Below are 18630 nucleotides of genomic sequence, written 5' to 3' on the forward strand. Positions count from 1 at the left end.
CTAAGCGCGAATATCTCCAAAAGCTAACACCTGCCCCTGAGCAGTTCTTAGCCATGTTATCCAATGGGAGGTGGATAACATGGCTAAGAGCATTAGCTCGGTAATGCATGAATATCGCTGACTTTTCAGCGATATTCATGCATTGCGGCCGTTTTTTATCGCATTTGCGATAAACCTTGGTAATACCAAGGTTTATCTGCGATAAAAATCGCCGCAGCTCAGCGGTAAAATTTTGTCTCTAACCAAGCAATAGCGATAATTATCGCTATTGCTTGGTAATATGCCCCCATGTGATGGCTACTCCTCGTTCTTGTCCAATAAAATTGTGGGATTCACACATTTGCAACATTTGTGGGTAGTACACTGACCTGAAAAATAGTATAACTAGGGTAGGCTTAGCCAGCTAGATTGTCCAACTTGTCCGAATAGCTGACCTGTCACTGACCCAACAAACTCAATAGGTGATCAAGAGCAGAGTTGCTGGCGGAGCGCTTTGTCAGAAGGTTCGATAATCCAATCCGGGTTATTGGGAAGGAGATCGATGACTCAATCGGGGTTTGACTGTTAGCTGCAGAGAGGGTTTTTAACGCTGGCGTTTTGAACTTTAACAATGGTGTCTTAACCTGTGGTGGTCCTATCCTGATCCAATTTGGTCCGTATCCTGTCCTGGTTCGTATTCTGGCTTGCACCTGTTCTTTTCTGCTGGCACCTGTACTTTGGGATCTAATTTCTTTGTCTCAGCCTATGACCAGGGTTGGTCATCACATCGGATTAGGTAACTATTAAGTGTGGGTTTGTCATTGTACTGTTTTCCTTTTTTCTTACCCACCCTCTGTTCAAATGCTTAACGACATTTTCTCTCCAAATCATTCTGAAATGTTTATGTTTTTAAATCTACATTAGTCTAAACAGAATAAGAAATTAATTTGAGTTTTCATGTTTATAATTTTTTTTTTTTTTTACTTAGATAAAGATTTAAAACTTTCCCTCAGTTTGTGGTTATTCATAAAAATGCTAAATGTTATTATTGCTATCTATTTCTCTCTAACTCCCTTGATCCTTTAGGACTTTAGGTATCGGTGACTTGGATTGGTAAGATAAATGGTATAAAATAAATCCAAATGGTAAAAACCCCAATTGAATAGAGTGTGTAGGTTTACCTGTTTAATATATACATAGATATATGGGCCCAGGTGAGTATGTTGAGCAGGTAAACCTGCGTTCTATCACTGGGTTATTGTGTTAAACATAACATGGGAGCACTTGACAGCTAAGCGGATTGTATTTAGAATTGATACCTTTTTTGACATAGAGACTGGTAAGTGAATTTATGTGTATTTTTCCTAGCCGTTAAATGAAATTTTATTCACTATACAAACTTGCGGCAGGAACTCAGGGCCAGCTTAAGCGCAGTTGGGGTCCAGAACATTAATTATTTTTACCCCCTGATCAACTCTTCAGAATACCCAAGGCCACTCATCTCCCCATAGACACTCTCTCACATACATTTAATCTGTTTTAAACCACTGGTAAACACTGACTTTGCTAATAATAATGTATATCTACCCAAACAACCCCTTTTTAACGACATTAGGAACAGATAATGAAAGACTAGGGGAAAAAAACATAACGTCCTAACCTATTTTATGCAGTTGGCATGCAGCTCTTTAATTAGAGTTCATAACAGTCACTGATCTATATTAAGGTTGTATCTTATGAACGGCAGTGACAAAAGGATCTCTGCGACAAAAGCAGTAATCCGCTCAGCTATTCCAATAAAACACAGAACCGTAATATGCACACATTCTTTACAGCAGGCATATTAACCATCTGCACTACTTTATGGCAAGTGAAAACTGCCTCTAGACAAAACACTGATCTCTCTCTCTAGTAGGAACATTATCATAAGAATTATCTTGACATTTTTATTGCTGTCTGTAAGATGGATGCACAAGGAACTCTGCTGCAGGTGCTTTTAAATCATACGTTATTCCTAAACACAGCGCCCCCCTAGATGTCAGTGTCCCCTCCCTAGGTCAGCACCCAGTGCAGCTGTACCAGTCGCACTGCCCTAAAGCCGACCCTGCAGGAACTGGTAATACAATACCTAAGTGACCATTGTAAGAAAATCCCAGACCCTGTTTCATGCATTAAGGACACCAGGGATGGTGAATTCCATGACATACAACACAATATGAATCAAATAGATTTCAAGGGAAAGACTAGCTCCTTCTATCTACATACCGTGCCAGGCTTATGCTGCCTGCATGATGATCCCCAGTGACTTTGTACATTGGCGGACATGTAGCCCAGGGCCTTTGTCCTCTCCCGCTGCAGCCGAAGTGTTTGTGGGATTGGAAACCGCAGCCTCACCCAGTACTCCAACATCCCATAGCCCTCTCCATTTGGACCTGGTCACAGTACAGTGTAAAAGGAATGAAAAGGAATGAGTTAATTATCAACTTTGAGATGTAGACAAATGAAATACACCTAAACACAAACATCTTGTTCTGCCCGGGCCAGGGATCGAGGAGCTGGGTTGAAAGGAAGGCTGAGGCTCATTCTTTCATTATAAAGGATGCTCGGCCCTGAATGTGCTATTCACGTGTAAAGAACAGCACAGTACAAGGCATGAGGAGGAAAGGGACAGTGGGCTTTGAATGTTTATTATAGCCTTATAGCATGCTGTAGAGGGCTAAACGGGCCATTAAAGGCCTGCTCCAATGATAAAGGGCCGAGCAGAAGGCGTGGGCTTAAAGAAGGGAGCAGGACTTTAATGCCAGTATAGGAAAGCTACAGAGTCTATAAGACTATTAGAACATTCTGCCACTAGAGGGCATAATGTCCATACACATAAAACAAAGGCCTCAGGGAGCCTGAGGGGATTGAAATACCCTCGGGCTCCGTGAGGCCTTTTGTTCACAGCAACAACTGTGAACGACAACATTGGAATGTTGGAGCTCCGGGCTTCTACTGGCCATTAGAAACCTGGAACACTACATTGTTTCCTAACATTCTAATGTTCTAATATAATTTACAGTGATACTCAATGTGTGCATATTCAAGGAAGGAGATAGTGGAAGGTGAAAATAAGAAAGCTTTGCCTTAGTGACATTTGAAGACATCTGATATATGGATGATTTCGTGTACCATATTGTTGCCAAAGGATTGGTCTGGGGGAATGGAATTTAAGAAGCCAAACACTACATTCAAAGACACTTGTGGGACATTACAGCTTAGTAACACCCAGGGTAGGACATGAGATGATTATCTCCTCTTGGGACGCCCATTACCTAACACAGGCCAACATATCCAGAAAATGCATTAAGTAGACCCACCCAGAGGGGTAAAAGTGTCATCCCCTTTGGATGTTAGTATTGTTGGGCTTGAGATGACGTTCAGCTTGCTTCATGTTTTAAGTAGAGGGGCTGACTAAACTTGAGACCACAACGGACGATCATGAGCCATTGAGAACTAGGGCCAACAGCACAGTCAGCACTTCCATGTTTCTCCTTCCAGATCTTTGGAGTTCAATCTTGGACATTTGTTGGAGTTTTCGGGACTGACAACTTTTTTGTGGGGTCAGTAACCTTGCCAAAGGTACAATGTTAAGTTGCTGTGTATCTATTTTACATAGTCACTTTCTAATAGATTCAATTGTATTTATTTTGTATAGGAGTTACACCGGTTGTGCACTGAAGGCATAATAGAACCGATAGAAGCCTCGGAATGGCTCAGTCCAATCGTTATCGCACATAAACCTAATTGCAGCATTCGCATGTGTGTTGATTTAAGAGATCTTAATGAAAATATTTGGGTTGACCATCATCCCCTTCTTCACATAAATGAAATGCTGGCCACAGTGGATAATGCTAAATTTTTCTCCACTTTAGATCTATCAAGTGCATATCATCAGGTGTTACTACAGCCTGAATCTAAGCACTTAATATCCTTCATCACTACAGAGGGAGCATTTCAATTTGTACGTATGCCATTTGGGTTGGCATCTGCCTCAGCAGTTTTTCAATGCATTATGCAAGGTATTCTTAAAGACATCGCCAACATTTTAGTTTTTCAGGACGATATTCTGGTTTGGGGAAAAGACAAGAAGGAGCACAATGATATTTTATCTTTAGCACTGGGCAAATTAGAACTAGCGGGTTTGACTATCAGTCTCAAAAAATGCAAGTTCGGCCAAGCAGAAGGGGATTATCTTGGTCACACCTTCAGTCATGAGGGAATTAAACCAAAGTTTAAACTTGTAGAAGATCTAGAGAAAGCTCCTATTCCGCAAAATAAGGACAATTAAGACCATTTTTGGGTTTAGCCGAATATTATTCTAGATTCATTTGTAATTTTTCTAATTGTATATTTCCTTTGCGTGAACTAATGAAGAAATATGTCACCTTTATGTGGTCAAACGAATGTCAACATGCTTTTGAAGAGATTAAGAAAGCAGTTGCAAATGCTGCTGCTCTAAAACCTTTCAACATTGATGATAAATGTATTATCGTGACTGGTGCCAGTGGTTATGGTCTGGGCGCGGTACTAATGCAAATCCATGAGGGTAAAGAAAGGGTAATTGCATTTGCCTCTAGAACACTTAAAGGGGAGGAGAGTACTTATTCAACCATTGAAAAAGAGGCATTAGCATGTTGGTGGGGTGTGCAGCACTTTCGTAACTTTATCTGGGGAATGAGGTTTGAATTCCCCACGGACCACAAACCATTACATGACATTTTTTCCACTTCAGGAGCAGCCAAGGCTATACCAAATGGATTTATCGGTTACAAGAGTACAACTTCAGCATCAAATATGTACCTGGGGTTAGGAATATTAATGCGGAATGTTTATCACGTCTTCCTGTGGATAAAGTTGATGAGGAGAGTTTTGATAACGATGATGAAGAATGGGTTGAGCCAAATTAGCGGAAGTTTGTCAGGCCATAGAAGAGTCAGATTGGAAAGCGGCAATTTTGGATGATGTTGTGACTAAAAAAGTAATTGAGTGTCTGCCGTTAAAAGAGGGGTGGAAGTCCCATGAAGACATGCTTACGTACAAAGAAGTTTGGAATGAGTTGTCTTTTGTGGATGGTATTTTGAGAAGAAATGACAAATTGGTTGTTCCTTCTACGATGAGATCTAGACTATTACAATTGTTACACGAAGGCCATGGTGGTATGTCAGCCATGAAAAGGAAGGCTAGGGAGGATTTTTGGTGGCCGGGAAGGGACAGGTAGATGGAAAGGTTTGTGAGGGATTGTGTTGAATGTTCTCGCAGTGATAAGATCCGTATTGTGAAGGAAACTGCCATTCGTCATATGGATTGGCCTAAACTTCCTTGGGAGAGATTGGCAATAGATATTTGCGGTCCGTTTGACATTCTTGGAGTTGGCAGCAGATTTGCCATTGTTATAATGGATTATTTCTCCAAATGGCCTGAAGTGACATTTGTGAGAGAGGTCAAAACTGACATTGTAATTGATTTTTGTGAAGACATTTTTAGGAGACAAGGTTGTCCAGCTGAGATTTTATCGCATAATGAACCTCAATTTACTTCAATTGAGTTCAGTAGTTTTCTCAAAACATGGGGCATTAAGCATTTGAAAACCCCGGTTTATCATCCTCGTGGAAATGGCCTCATTGAACGCTTTAACCGTGTTTTGGGCGTTTGTATACAAATGGCTATTTACAATCATATGGATTGGAAATGTTTAGTAAAAAAAAATGTTGTGGAATTACAGAACCACCCCACACTCTGTTACTGGCGAAACTCCTTTTTGTTTACTCAAAGGTAGGATTCCCTGTTCTATTGCAGTTCCTGCATGGATGGGAAGATGTGGCAGGAAAATTATTGATGATAAGGCTATAAGATCTAAAGTTGAATTTTAGCTAAGTTCTTATGAAGACAGACATAACCATAAGATACTCAAAGATTCTCAAAAGTTTGAGGTTGATGATTATGTGAGAGTGAAGTTGGGAACGTCACAACACAAAGGTAGTTCCAAATGATCTGATCTCAAGAAGGTTATATTTATCAAGGGTAATCTTTTGAAACTTTCAGATGGCAGGTTGTGGAATGCCAATCGTGTGACTAAATGCAATGAAACAGAAGTTCGTGAGTGGTTATCTAAAGATTTTAATAGTCCTGTCGTGAGTAAGGGTGCCAACAGTGTGTTTAAGGTTCCTTCTCGTATCAAATCTACAGTCAGACCACCGAGTACCCATGTCAAGAGTGTTCCTAAAAGACTTCAAGATTATGCTTGTGGTTAACTTTGATTCTTTATCATTTTCAGTGTAATGTAGTATATTCTTGAGTATTTTTTTTGTTTTTAAAGAAGAAGGATATGTTATATTCTTGTGTGTTATTTCCTGACAGCTGCTGCTTAGCAACTGCAAGCTTCCACTCCTGGATTCCGGCTTGTGGAGGCCAGTAGAAGGCAGCTGAAGTTGTGAGAGCAGCTGTTGGGGGTTGTTCCCTTTGCGCTTCAATAAATCTACATTTTCACCTTTTTGGAATTGCCTCTTTATAAAAAAACAAGTACAATCTCCATTTTAGCAGGATTAAGTTTAAGGAAGATGTGACCCATCCACGATTCAATCCCGTTCAAGGTGGCTACTAGAGTGTGTAGGGACAATTTTGACGATGATCTGTTGGTCCAGTGTAAAAAGAGACTTTTACATTAAACTGTGATTAAGAGGAGTGGTAAGTGATTGAATATATATTAAAGGAGGGAAGCACCGATCCTTGAGACACATCCCAGCGTAATGGGGTTGAGGTGTAACAGAAACCTAGCTGAATTTGTTGGGTTCTGGCAGTAATCAAAGTGTGTAATGTCCTCTGGGAAAGCTCTGATATGGAAGAGGGCTACAACAGATGAGGTAAAAGCTTTGGTTAAGACTGAGAAGTTATGCACTTGCCATTGGTAAAGTAGGGCCTAGTCTTAGGCATTAGGTTGACTGAGATGCGTGATTTGTTTTTGATAATGGGAGGCCAAAAGATGAGTGGATATGTGTCTCGTGGCATCTCCAGAAACAGCAAGAAACCTTTCTCAAGGTTGACGTGAGCAGGTAAGATGGTCATTCTCAATTGAAGCTTCCATGCTGGTTGAGCATTATGCCTATCTCGTTTATACCTTTGTAGCCGAGTGGCCAGATGGATTAATCTGGCTGACCTCAGGTTTCTGGAGGCCAGTTAATGCTGGAGATCTGCAGGGGGAACCTGGACTGTGGTTATGTTGAGTTGTTGGCAAGGCTAGATTTTTATCCTGTGATCTTTCTTTGATCTAGGTCATACTGAAAACATGTTATTGTGTGATGTGTTTTAATTTTCTGTGTGCCTCTCTGTAAATCATAATAGCGTGGTGCATTAACCTGAGGAAGTAAAGGTGTTACAGCTCATTATACAGCAGGGCACTGCTAGCACTAGCAAACCGTGGGTGGAACTGAATAAATCAACTGCTACTAACAGGAGCTGAGGCACAGAGCTTACACTAGAAGTCACTACTTACTAAAACACTGGGCCTATGTTAAAGCCTCACTATGTTGAGCATACTCAAGAGATAATCAGGGTCAGGCTCACACAAATTCTGCATTTAAAGATGAGAGCAGTACCTGTCACTTTTTACAGCCAGGAGTTGTCACTTTAAGAGCTATGCTTTGGCTTACAGCCCTGGAGCAGCAGTATTCTTCTTCAGGTGGCATAGCAACTGGACGTAGGGATCCACAGGTTGCTGCAGCATCCCCAAAATAATCATGATGGAGTTGAGAAGGTCAATGAGAAATAAAGCCTGTCTAACTTTAGTTTTTGTGTCTTGTCATATTTACTGTGCATTCAAAGACAAATGTCTGGCTATGTCTTCTGTCAAATTACTGCTTATTCTTTTAATATGGAAATGGAAGTTTACTTTTCTTTATCTGACTGCAATGTTACAGGATTTTGTAAAGTGAACTATTTGACAATCTACCTGGGGTATTGGGAGTGTGAAGGAAATGCTGCAGGATGTCAGTGTTTTCCTATGACACAATAACATTTTAAATACCTGTATATAAACTATACAAATCATTCAAAATAAAATGGCAGTAGAAGAGCACAAATGAAGCACATTTTTCTATAGTCCTCAAGTATGATGAAAACAAAGAATTTAATACAGCCAAAACATATCAAGACATTTTACTAGGTGATGTGCAAATGATAAATATTTGCAAAATATAATTTCCACACATTTTTGGTGTGTTATATAGTTTAACCAGTAAAACTGCACATCTGTGCCAATTTAGTGTCTATTTCAATCAAAAATGTGCTGTTTGTAAATGCCAGTGTGCAACCACACTATGCTTTAATAAAATATCTGTGACAATGTGCTCCAAAATGCACCCTCAGCTACGGTAAACAACCTTTACAACAAAACTTTTACAACGCACTACCATTACATAGGGAATAAGTTTAATTTACTATCCAACACCTTCCCTAGTGTCCACGGGGACTGGAGTTGGAATAGTAAATTAAACTATTCACTATCCAACACCCAAAAGCACTATGCGTTCTAATGGATTGCGATGTAAAAACCGCGTTGTAAAGGCAGGCGTTGTAATAGCCTGCGTTGTAACATCATACATCCCTCAGCTACATACCGCACCCGTACCACTCTGCTGCTGAGTGGGCGTGGCTCATTTGCCACACTTGTTCTTAGTGTGACAAGCTTGGATTTTTTTCAATCCCTATGACTTCAGTGATGTAACATTGATGGCAGCACCCCCGCTCTGAACATTGTTCCAGCACGGTATAGCTCCCACTGGGAGAAAACACAATCTGCATACAATCACACAGTGTAAGTAGAGATCTTGCACAGACTTTTACCTTCAACCGTCATCTTGGATGTCCATCCTTAACCCCCTCGTGTTCCTGGGAAACTTGTCTCTGACTCACATTCACTCACTAGTTCCTACCGCTCACTTAAAAAAGGCTAGAGCTACCCGCCTACCATTGAGTTCCGCTGCGCCATGGACACAGTCTCCGCTGTCCAGGACTTGTCTGAACTTCAGCAGACAGGCGGCCAGCATCCGGTGCTCTGTACCCTCGGCCAGGTGTACGTCCAGGCGAGCTGATGCGCCCTGCAGGTACTGCAGAAAGGGCTCGTCCAGCTTCACAGCGTACTGGGAGGTGAAACTGAACACCGCCCGTGGGCCGGACACGACAGGCGTGGCGTGTGTCTCAAAGTCGTAGAAGGAATAGGTGCAGAAGATGGCGGGTTGTGGGTCGCCCACTTGCCTCAGAGCCTCGGGGGTCAGGTGCACTTGATGAATGTGCAGCTCGAAGAGGTTCTCACCCCGGCGCAAAGGAGGCGCGTCATCAGCCAGGGGATTGTCATCATCTGGTGCTAGTGGCGGTCGGAACGGCAGGTGAGAGGTGCCATATGCCACGTCTTTTAACTGTCCTGAAACAGATGTGAAGTTATACCAGTTATTGAACTAGTTATGAGAATACACGTTTCTTGGAATGGATGCTTCTAAAAATGCATGCAGATTTGAAAATGTTTATGTCTACAAGATGCTTTAGCACATGACCAGTAAAAAGCCCTCATATATGTTATGCTTGTAGCAGGGCTCAGAGACTGATAGGAGATTGAGGAGATGTTATTCATATGCATATCATCATTAACTAACCCCTCGTATGGATGTATGTCGAAAAGGCATCTAAAATGTAGTTTAGCGCAGTGCAGAGGAGACCTCTCACATTTAAAAATGAGCACTAAAGATAATATGTGTGTGCGTATGTGTGTGTGTGCCTGCGTGCGTGCGTGCGTGTGTGTATGTGGTAACACCAAGGGGAGACTATATCAAGTCAGTTGCAAAAAATGTGAAAAAATCTAAAATATTTTGGAATAAGTATACTAATAAACATACATTCACATGTATTACAACAGTGCAAAGGTTAAAATCAATGGTATTAGCATTCTAAAGCCTAACTGATATGAGAAAAGGCTTATTATTAGTTCTTAGATTGCCTGAGCTAATACCATGTCTATTTAAAATGATTTCTTATGACTGTAAGGATTTGCCCCCTTATGTTTCAGTTCTTATAACTACTATATGATGAGAAGGTAAAATGTAATATATAACTGTGTTTGTAACAACAATGGCAATTTCATGTTATACCTGCTTAAAGCACACAATAGCCTTAGCATTATTGAACATGTACACATATGTTAAATACACTGCCATTTAGTTTTTCTGTGTAGTACATTGCACATTGTAGCCTGAATGTTCTAGTACCCATAGCCTCATGCTGAAGTTGACACAATGAAGCAAGAACTGCAGAAATTAGCAAGAAGCGACCGACGCCTGCTCAGTAGCGCCAATCTGGCATTTTGTTTTGTCATGTCCTCTTTCCGCCATTCGGTTGCATTGGGAAAAACTGACAATGTATTAAGAAGTCTATGTGATACATTATATATCATACACCTCCTACACTGAGGATATCACGCTCTTAGTAGACTGCGCAACAGTGGCACAGCCCACTGGGTGTGTGCTTCATCCCTACCAAAGGTAAGGAAACCCTATAGTCTAATGTAGACACCACAAATTGTACTGCTTCACGCAGCAAAAGGAGGTTTTATCTATCTTAGCTTCCCTCACCAGCTTTACGTTCACTCATTTATTCACAAATATTTAGTTGATATTTGTGGCTTCCAACAAATGACATCACATGCTTCTGAAGGCTTTAAAACACCTGCCTTCTCCAAATAACCCCTTTAGATAAACTAATTTCTCTGGGAGTATCCTCATTTCATTGACTGCTCATAAAGTCAAAGGTTCGTCGCTAAGCCCATCTTTATTTAAAACGTGTCAGAACTGGCTCCTTTAATCCAACACTTCGGTTTTAACTTAACATCATATGCCGACGTCACTCAGATCGTGATCGCGGCTCATACAAATCAGGCATCACCTGCAGTGCAGTTTCAAAACAGCATGAGGGAAATCAGTAGCTGGATGGGAAGGCATTGCCTCAAATTGAACTCGGACAAAACCGAAGTGGTTATCTTTGGTAAGCCCCAACCAAGATGGGATGGACTATGATGGCCAGCTGAAATCAGAGAGCTACCAAATCCGATAGAAAAGGCAAAGAACCTCGGGGTTCTGATTGACAGTAAACTCACCTTCTCCCAACAAACTAATGCCACAGTTTCGGCCTCGTTTTATCTGATGAGGAAACCGAAGAAGGTCCCCCCTAACTCAAGGAGGACGGTGGTAACTACATTAGTACTATCGAAATTAGACTATTGTAACGGCCTCTATCTTGAGTTACAGAAACAACATCTAAAAAAACTTCAGATGGAACAAAACGCAGCCGCCAGGCTTTTATTGAACTTACCAAAGTACCAGTCAGTTGCGGAAGACATTCGGAAACTTTATTGGCTGCCAGTGGCTCAACGTATTACGTTCAAAGCACTTTGCTTAGCCTATAAAACCTTGAATAATATAGGACAGGATCTCTGAAAAGCCTTTTCTCCTGGTACCACCCAGGTAGACAACTTAGGATCTCCAATGCCAGGTTGATGTTGGTACCAAGGATTTGAACCTCGAGCTGGGGAGTTCGAAGCATAAGCCACGGCATGTCTAAACTATGGAATGTGCTCCTGGTGGACTTGAGAGCTGCCAACTCCCTTGCCTCTTTTAGAAAAAAAATTGAAAACTTGGTTATTTTTAAATTCATTTATTCCCTCTCTTTTCCCCAGGACTTACGTTCAGGTTCAGCGCCAAGACACCTCCGGGTATTCGTGCGCTTTAAAAGTTATATTAACATAACATAACATTACAAGAAAGGATTAGAATTGATGGCAGTTTGTCTGTCTCACAAGCCATTCCATTACAAGGGGTTGATTCCTTAACAGTATGTCAAAATTATGAATTTCTATGACACATCTGCATTCAAAGGTTCAACGAAGACTTCAGAGACACAAGTCCAAAAAGGCTGGTCTCAGAGACATATGCTTCAGAATTCAAGCACTTAATCTCTGGTACTAATCTTTACTTAATATGTGACACACAGCCAGCCAACACCTCTTCTAGTGGGACCTAAATGGTGATAAGTCATGTGGTAATCTTAAACTATTCCCATCATTCTGGGGATTTCCATATATAGTGCCAAGTGATAGATTCTAATGGGCAGAAGCTTCTCACCTTGAATCTTAAAACCTGTATGAAACAAATCCTTCAGAGCATTGAATACTTCAGAGCACTGAATAGTCACCAGTCACTGTGACAATATGGCCATGTTTTGTTAGGGCAGGAATATCAGGCAAAGCTGAAATTGTTTAAGGTGAAATGTTGTCTCAAGCTTCTGAGGGATCAAGAGGTCCTAGATTGTTAAATGGAAAGAGACAGGCAAAAAGGAGAGCGTTTGATGGAGCGTGTAGTAGGACCTGCAAGTTCTGTTCTGACCTGCTTGGTGTTAGTTTAGGGTCCAAAATATTAAAATGTGAACTGCTTGATCTGAGTTATTAACCTGCACATTGGTTTGGCAACAGACATATTGAACTGTGGGCACAGCATCCTACATGCTCAAGCCTGCTAAGGGCCTCTTTTGTTAAAAGTGTTAGATAAGCACAAACAAAAAGGGCACCCCGGATTCTGGATCATGGGTACAGTGACCTAGGATCTCACAGACAAAGCAGCCACTGTGGCATTTGCTCGTTTATGTTTATTTATCTATGCACTTATTTATTTTGGAGTTTTATAAAGATATGCATGTCACCGTTTTAAATACTTTCTAGGCCTGCAGATAAGAGTCTCAGTTATTGAGTTGAAGGAGGAGTTGGAGTCAAATTGGTGCAGGGGACCCTGGTACAATTTCCTTTAGCCACCTTTCCCTATTTGTGAGGTGATCAATTGGGGGCAGTTCAGACCAGTTCAGTTGTCAGACTTATCGTGATCTTCACATGTGACTCTGCCCTCAGGGCTGGATTCAGTAACTTCTACAACTTGGGACCCTGAACGCTTAGTCATCTCCATCTGTGGACCAAACTTTGAAATGATCATTAGGTGATGCGGACTGCTGGTAATGAGCAGAAGATTCTGTACAGGGCAGAATGTGGTGCAGGTTTATGGAGTTGTTCTGGCCTTTGCTCTATTAGGTCTTCTGTGCTATACTGATTAATTTTCACTCGATCTTCATGTCCACTGGTAGCCAGTGTAGAGCTTCTTAGGCTGTTTGATATTCACAAGTCCAAGCATTATCTGGCCACCTCATGTTGCAGCCTTTACAATAGCTCAATAGCTTCTTTGATAGGCTGGTTTAGATGATGTTGCAATAGTCAATTTGTGTGATCTCTATGGGTCTCATCAACTCTAACTGTGGTCAGTAACTCAGTAACAGCAGGATAGTCTATAGCAGTGGCTCTTAAACTTTTGACTTAATTGGACTCCCACTAAATCATTTATGGATTACAGGGACCCTCACTGAATCATTATTGTAATCCACAGACCATACTGGAATTCCTGGACTTACACTTTTTAATGATTTGTAGTGAAAATAAATTACACAAAAATATAGAAAAAATCACTCATCAAACAAATACACAAAGGTTAAATATTTTATTTAATTCACAAACATTCACTACAAAAAACAAAATTCTAAATTTAAATTTTAATGGGAAGGTTGGAGCTGCTCTGAATTCAATTCGGGCAATGCATTGTGCATATTATATTGATGCATTTGCACTGCTCCTGCAAATCAATCTGAGGATACTAACTTAGGTTTTTCGCTTCCAATTTCAAATTCTTTCATATTAAGAGAAGGTTTTAAATTTTTAATTTTAAATGTGCTTCTTTATTTATATGACTTTAATATTCTGTTAATATTATTTAAATTTTAGAGCTGACATGCCCCCCCTGTGTAGGCTCTGAGGACCCCCATGGGTCACTGGACCACAGGTTATAAGCCACTGTTCTATAGGAAGGAGAACTACGGAATGCTCCTCTTGACTATAGCACTGACTTGGGAGATGAAGGGCAATGCATTAGGGGACAGTTATACTGGGTGGCCATTTGAAGGGGATGAAGGTGAATTCTCTTAAACCCAGCATCAGGGCATCTGTTATTTTTGCTTGGTGCCATTTAAATGCAAAAAGAACAATTGATGAACAGAATGCAGAACAATGTCACACATACACCACAGTACAGAGATCTGGGCCTAAATCCATCGTCTTTTTGCTCCCCATGCTATTTCAGTTTGAACCCAGCCATATGCAAATCAGTCAGGCCCTGGGCCCAATGGGAACAGTCCAGTCCGAAATGCCAGGCCAGGTCCTCCCTAGACTGGAAACATGCATCCTAGAACCAGTTTCAGAGTTTCACCCCTCATCAGCCAGGATAGCTTGACTCCAGGGGCATGGAGAGCACAGGACCCAGGTCTTGGCCTACCCGGCGTTCTTAGGCCGAGGAAGCAAAAGACACATTGTTGATGGACGTAATGCAGAACAAATCAAAACATTCACCCCCAGTCAAGAGATCTGGGTTAAATCCATCATTCTTTTGCTCACCATGCCACCTCAGTTTAGAACTGGCCATATGGAAATCAGTCTTGACCCTGTGCTTCATGGGAACAGTCCAGTCCGAAATGCCAAGCCAGGTCCTCCCTGGACCGGAAACAAGCTTTTGGGTTTTATGGCCAGGTCTAAACTGGGATGGCATGGTGAGCAAAAGAATGATGGATTTAACTCAGATCTCTTGACTGGGGGTGAATGTTTTGATTTGTTTTGCATTCCAACTATCAATTGTGTGTCTTTTGGTGCCATTTAAAGCCATTTGTGTCACATTTAGGGTCGCCTGATTCTGTGCTGGTAATGCTGGTTGCTTTTACAATTCTTTATGGGGGCACATTCCAAGGTTTTCATAGCATTCCAACGTAAGGCGCTTGCCCAAAGGGCTTTGGCCGAAGTCCCAGCTCTGGAGTCCATCCTTCATGGCGTTCTCCCAGAAGTGATAAGAGCGCAACCCCTGGAGGCATTTTTATATCCTGAGCTAACTTGCTATGCAGCTTACCCAGGAGCAATTGGAGGTCCATACCATGAAGGCACTGTTAAACCAGTAAAGTGTTAAATGGAGTCCACCCACCAGCAATAGGAGGCATTGTTAAACTACCAGTAAATTACTTGGAGTTCTCAGGGGAGGGCTGAGACCGGTTCCTTGAGCAGTGAGAAGGGCTGTGAGATATCATGGGCGAGGGACATGCAATTTCCCTCAGACATTATTTTTCAAAGAAAATACTTTGTGGCTTTCTCTAGACCACTCACATGATCTCGCATAAAGTGGTAGTTATCTCAACTATTAAACCCAAAGTCTGGACTAAGTGACGCTGGTGTGTACAACATATGTGTACAGGAGCCTCTTACACATGTAAATAGTAGCACAGAGGCAGCCCATTAAACATCCTTATTGACACACCTAGTGGATACCTTATATAATTGTGTTGACGCAAAAAGTGGACCACTTATACTTGTGCTTAGAATTGAGTAATCTTTCTAAACATGTTTAACATTTGACATGTATGTCTATATGAGCACTCTGGAACTCTTTAATGTATGAGCATAAGAGCATAGATAAGATTGATCATAGTAAGTGGACAGAATTGCTGAGGGACCTTCACATGCATAAAAAATGGAACCAGTTTCCTACCTTCCAGCCTATGGATCCTGGCCCCTCGCAAGTCCAACAGGTGGGCGGCCTTTAGCTCCTTCTCCTCCCGGACCCTTTTCTCCTGCTCAGCCTTCAACATCACTGCCTCCAGCTCATCCTGTGAGGACACATGGGGGCAAATGAGTCTAACATAGAAAGCAAATCTTTTAGTAGAATATGCACTTGCAGCTGTTGAATCCGGAAATGAGAAGAGTGGTCCAGGCCTTTCAGAATTTTAGGGAAGACAAGGACTTGACCTATGAAGGACACACATACCTCAGCACTACAGTCATCTGCATGAGTTCTAAAATCTCACAGACAATCAGTCTTGCCTTCAAGGACCACACTTCCCTCAACATTATTGATGACTTAGAATGTGAAGGAAGAACAGGATCTGGCCTATAATGAACAGAATTGTATGAGCTCTATTGCCCTCTGAATGAGGCCATAATCTCAGAGACTTCAAAAAGCACACATCAATGAGCTTCGCAACCATCCGCATGATTTTTGGAAGAATATAGCATGTTACAACACATGCTATTACATCGCGTGCTTTTACAACACGGTCGTTACGTCAACCGCGTTGTTAGTACGCAATACCTTTAAATCGCAATACATAAGAACGACTTGCAGTAGGGGGGCGTGCTGGACTTAGGAATAGTATTACTTACTATTCCTACTCCAGTTTGTGCAATGTAGGGAAGGTGTTTGATTTCATATCCTATACCTTAGCGCCCCCTACAGCAAGTCATTCTAATGACTTGCGACGTAAAGGTTTCATGTATTAACAACGCGGTTGTTTTAACAACCGCGTTGTAAAAGCACTGCGATGTGATGACAGCGTTGTAAACGCTGTTTCCTTGTTGGAATCTTAGAGCACAGCAGGACTGGTTTACAATGAATACCCTTCAAGAGCTTCATCACCATCACTATCACCTTGAGGCTTCACATTGTTAGGACCAAAGCCAAGCCAAAATGCTGGCTGAACCTGGGCTCCTTGGTGACCTCAGACAGTCATATTGGGCCACTTTGTCAGCTAAGAGTGGCTCAATACTCATCAGTAGGTGCCTTCAAGACCTTGTGCAAGGTGTGTCAGGTGTTACATTGCCTAAGCTGTCTCCGTGGAAGTGTGTGATTAGAACATATTTTAATGCTACTGGTGGTGTTTTGGCTGAACAAAGGAGAAGCCTCTCTGAAGCTTATATAGATCAACGGATACTAGTTCCAAAGAAAGAGAGCAACAGAAACATCAGGGTCTGCTTATCAGCACCAACTCAGAGTGTGAGCTCTTTTAAACGGGAGATAGGGTGACCTGAGCTGGAGAGTCATGATATCTGCTAGTGGTATTTTAACAGTTAATAGTAGTCTAGGGCCTGATTTACACTTGGGGAGACCAATTAATGCCATCAGGGAGATTCAGCAATTTACTATGTTCCCCTGATGGACATGCCATTCCCAAAATCTAGAGTTTTCCGTCGACCCATGGACAGTTCTCAACACTGACAGAAACCGCTGGGCTAGTGTTTCCTGTCATTGTTTTAAAAGTGTGACAGGCTCCTCCGTGAAACAGGATGACTGTCCATCAAACTTTCACTAAGTGTTTAATTTTTCAAAAATGTACTCCCAAAGCAGGAGTTTGTTTTTGAAAAAAGAAAAACAAATGAATCCCATACTGTGGGAGATTTCTCCCATGGCGTGGGAGTCATTATTTTGTTTAACTGCCCCTCACTGTCCCTTGGTGGTCACAGACAGCAAAAAAAGAGTACATAATGCTATCTACTCCAAGTAGTTCAGATGGTATTCACCTGTGGCAGCCCATTCCCCGTTGGGCTGTCAGAGAAGTATGTCAGTGATGGAGCCAGAGTAGTCTCTGTTGTCGATATACTTACGGTCCACTCACCTCTATATCGGTTGGGTGGACCTTGAGTACACTCTCCACCAAATTCTAATTCATCCCCTCAATCATAGTGATGGTAGTTTACAATTTTGATCATGTATAAGTCTTGAAAAAAAGAGAATGCCACAATTTGTATTTGGGACCTGAGTTTAACACCTAGAAGGGATACACTCATGTTTACTATTTGCTCACAGGCCAATAATCCCTAAAGGCAATCCCATGGGTAAGATGGGGTGGCACACACACCCACTATTAAATCTTAGTGACACTCTGCGGTATGTTTCACCCTCATTAATAGCATTTAGTGACACTTCCGTACGAGGAAGTCACACACACCAAATATTCTTAGCTACATTCTAGCAGTGTGGAATCACACACATCAAATATATTTAGCAACACCCACAAATGAAGCAGTCATGCCTACCAAGTGAATTGTTATAGTCGTGCACAGTAACACATAGTGGCAATACTGCTCAAAGGCCAAGGCACACTGCAAAGTACAGGAAGGAACCCCCCTCTGGATGCACTGAGGAGATCTAAGGCAAGGGTACTGTGCTGAGGGGGCCCCCTGGAGCTCTGCCCCCCCCACACTGCAGGGGCTGCGGGGGTCTTTGTTACGACACTGCACACACCCCAGAAATGATTAACAATACTTCTACAGTAAGTTTCAAACAACTGCTTTTAGTGATATTCAGTAGCACAACAGTAGGTAGCTATGAACAACTACAGTTCTTAGCAGCACTCATACTGAGGGTAGTCACAGACAAAACTTTATCTGGTACTCGTACAAGCAAGAGTCATGAAGGCCACCGATAAGGAGGTGAGCACATTCCTTGGTTAATACTACAGTTAGTAGGGAGTGAGGTTCACCCTACCTCCATAGCTGAGCTTCAACCCTGACAATGTTCTTGCTCTCAGACTTTACCTGGTAGAGCCTGACCACTTGAGGCATCATGTCCCAACTATCAGCAGCCACATGAGGAGATGTCTGGATCATTGTGTCTACACCGCTGCATGGGGAGTCGCACTAACAATGTTCAGGGTCTGTTAGGAGTA

At 41.9% G+C, this 18630-nt stretch overlaps 1 protein-coding gene across 3 annotated transcripts in view; it reads right to left on the reverse strand.

Annotated features, from left to right (window-relative positions):
* Nucleotides 1-18630, reverse strand: part of LOC144755675 (X-linked retinitis pigmentosa GTPase regulator-interacting protein 1-like) — a 434709-nt gene that overhangs the window by 138739 nt on the left and 277340 nt on the right. For all 3 annotated transcript variants that reach the window (XM_078644845.1, XM_078644846.1, XM_078644848.1), the window contains 3 exons: nucleotides 15678-15795; nucleotides 8984-9436; nucleotides 2245-2411 (listed from right to left, as the gene is read on the reverse strand). In XM_078644845.1, coding sequence (XP_078500971.1) covers nucleotides 2245-2411; nucleotides 8984-9436; nucleotides 15678-15795 — 738 coding nt within the window. The remainder of the gene's footprint in view (nucleotides 1-2244; nucleotides 2412-8983; nucleotides 9437-15677; nucleotides 15796-18630) is intronic.

The sequence above is a fragment of the Lissotriton helveticus genome, chromosome 5_1, assembly GCF_964261635.1.
Source record: "Lissotriton helveticus chromosome 5_1, aLisHel1.1, whole genome shotgun sequence".
Classification (NCBI taxonomy): Eukaryota; Metazoa; Chordata; class Amphibia; order Caudata; family Salamandridae; genus Lissotriton; species Lissotriton helveticus.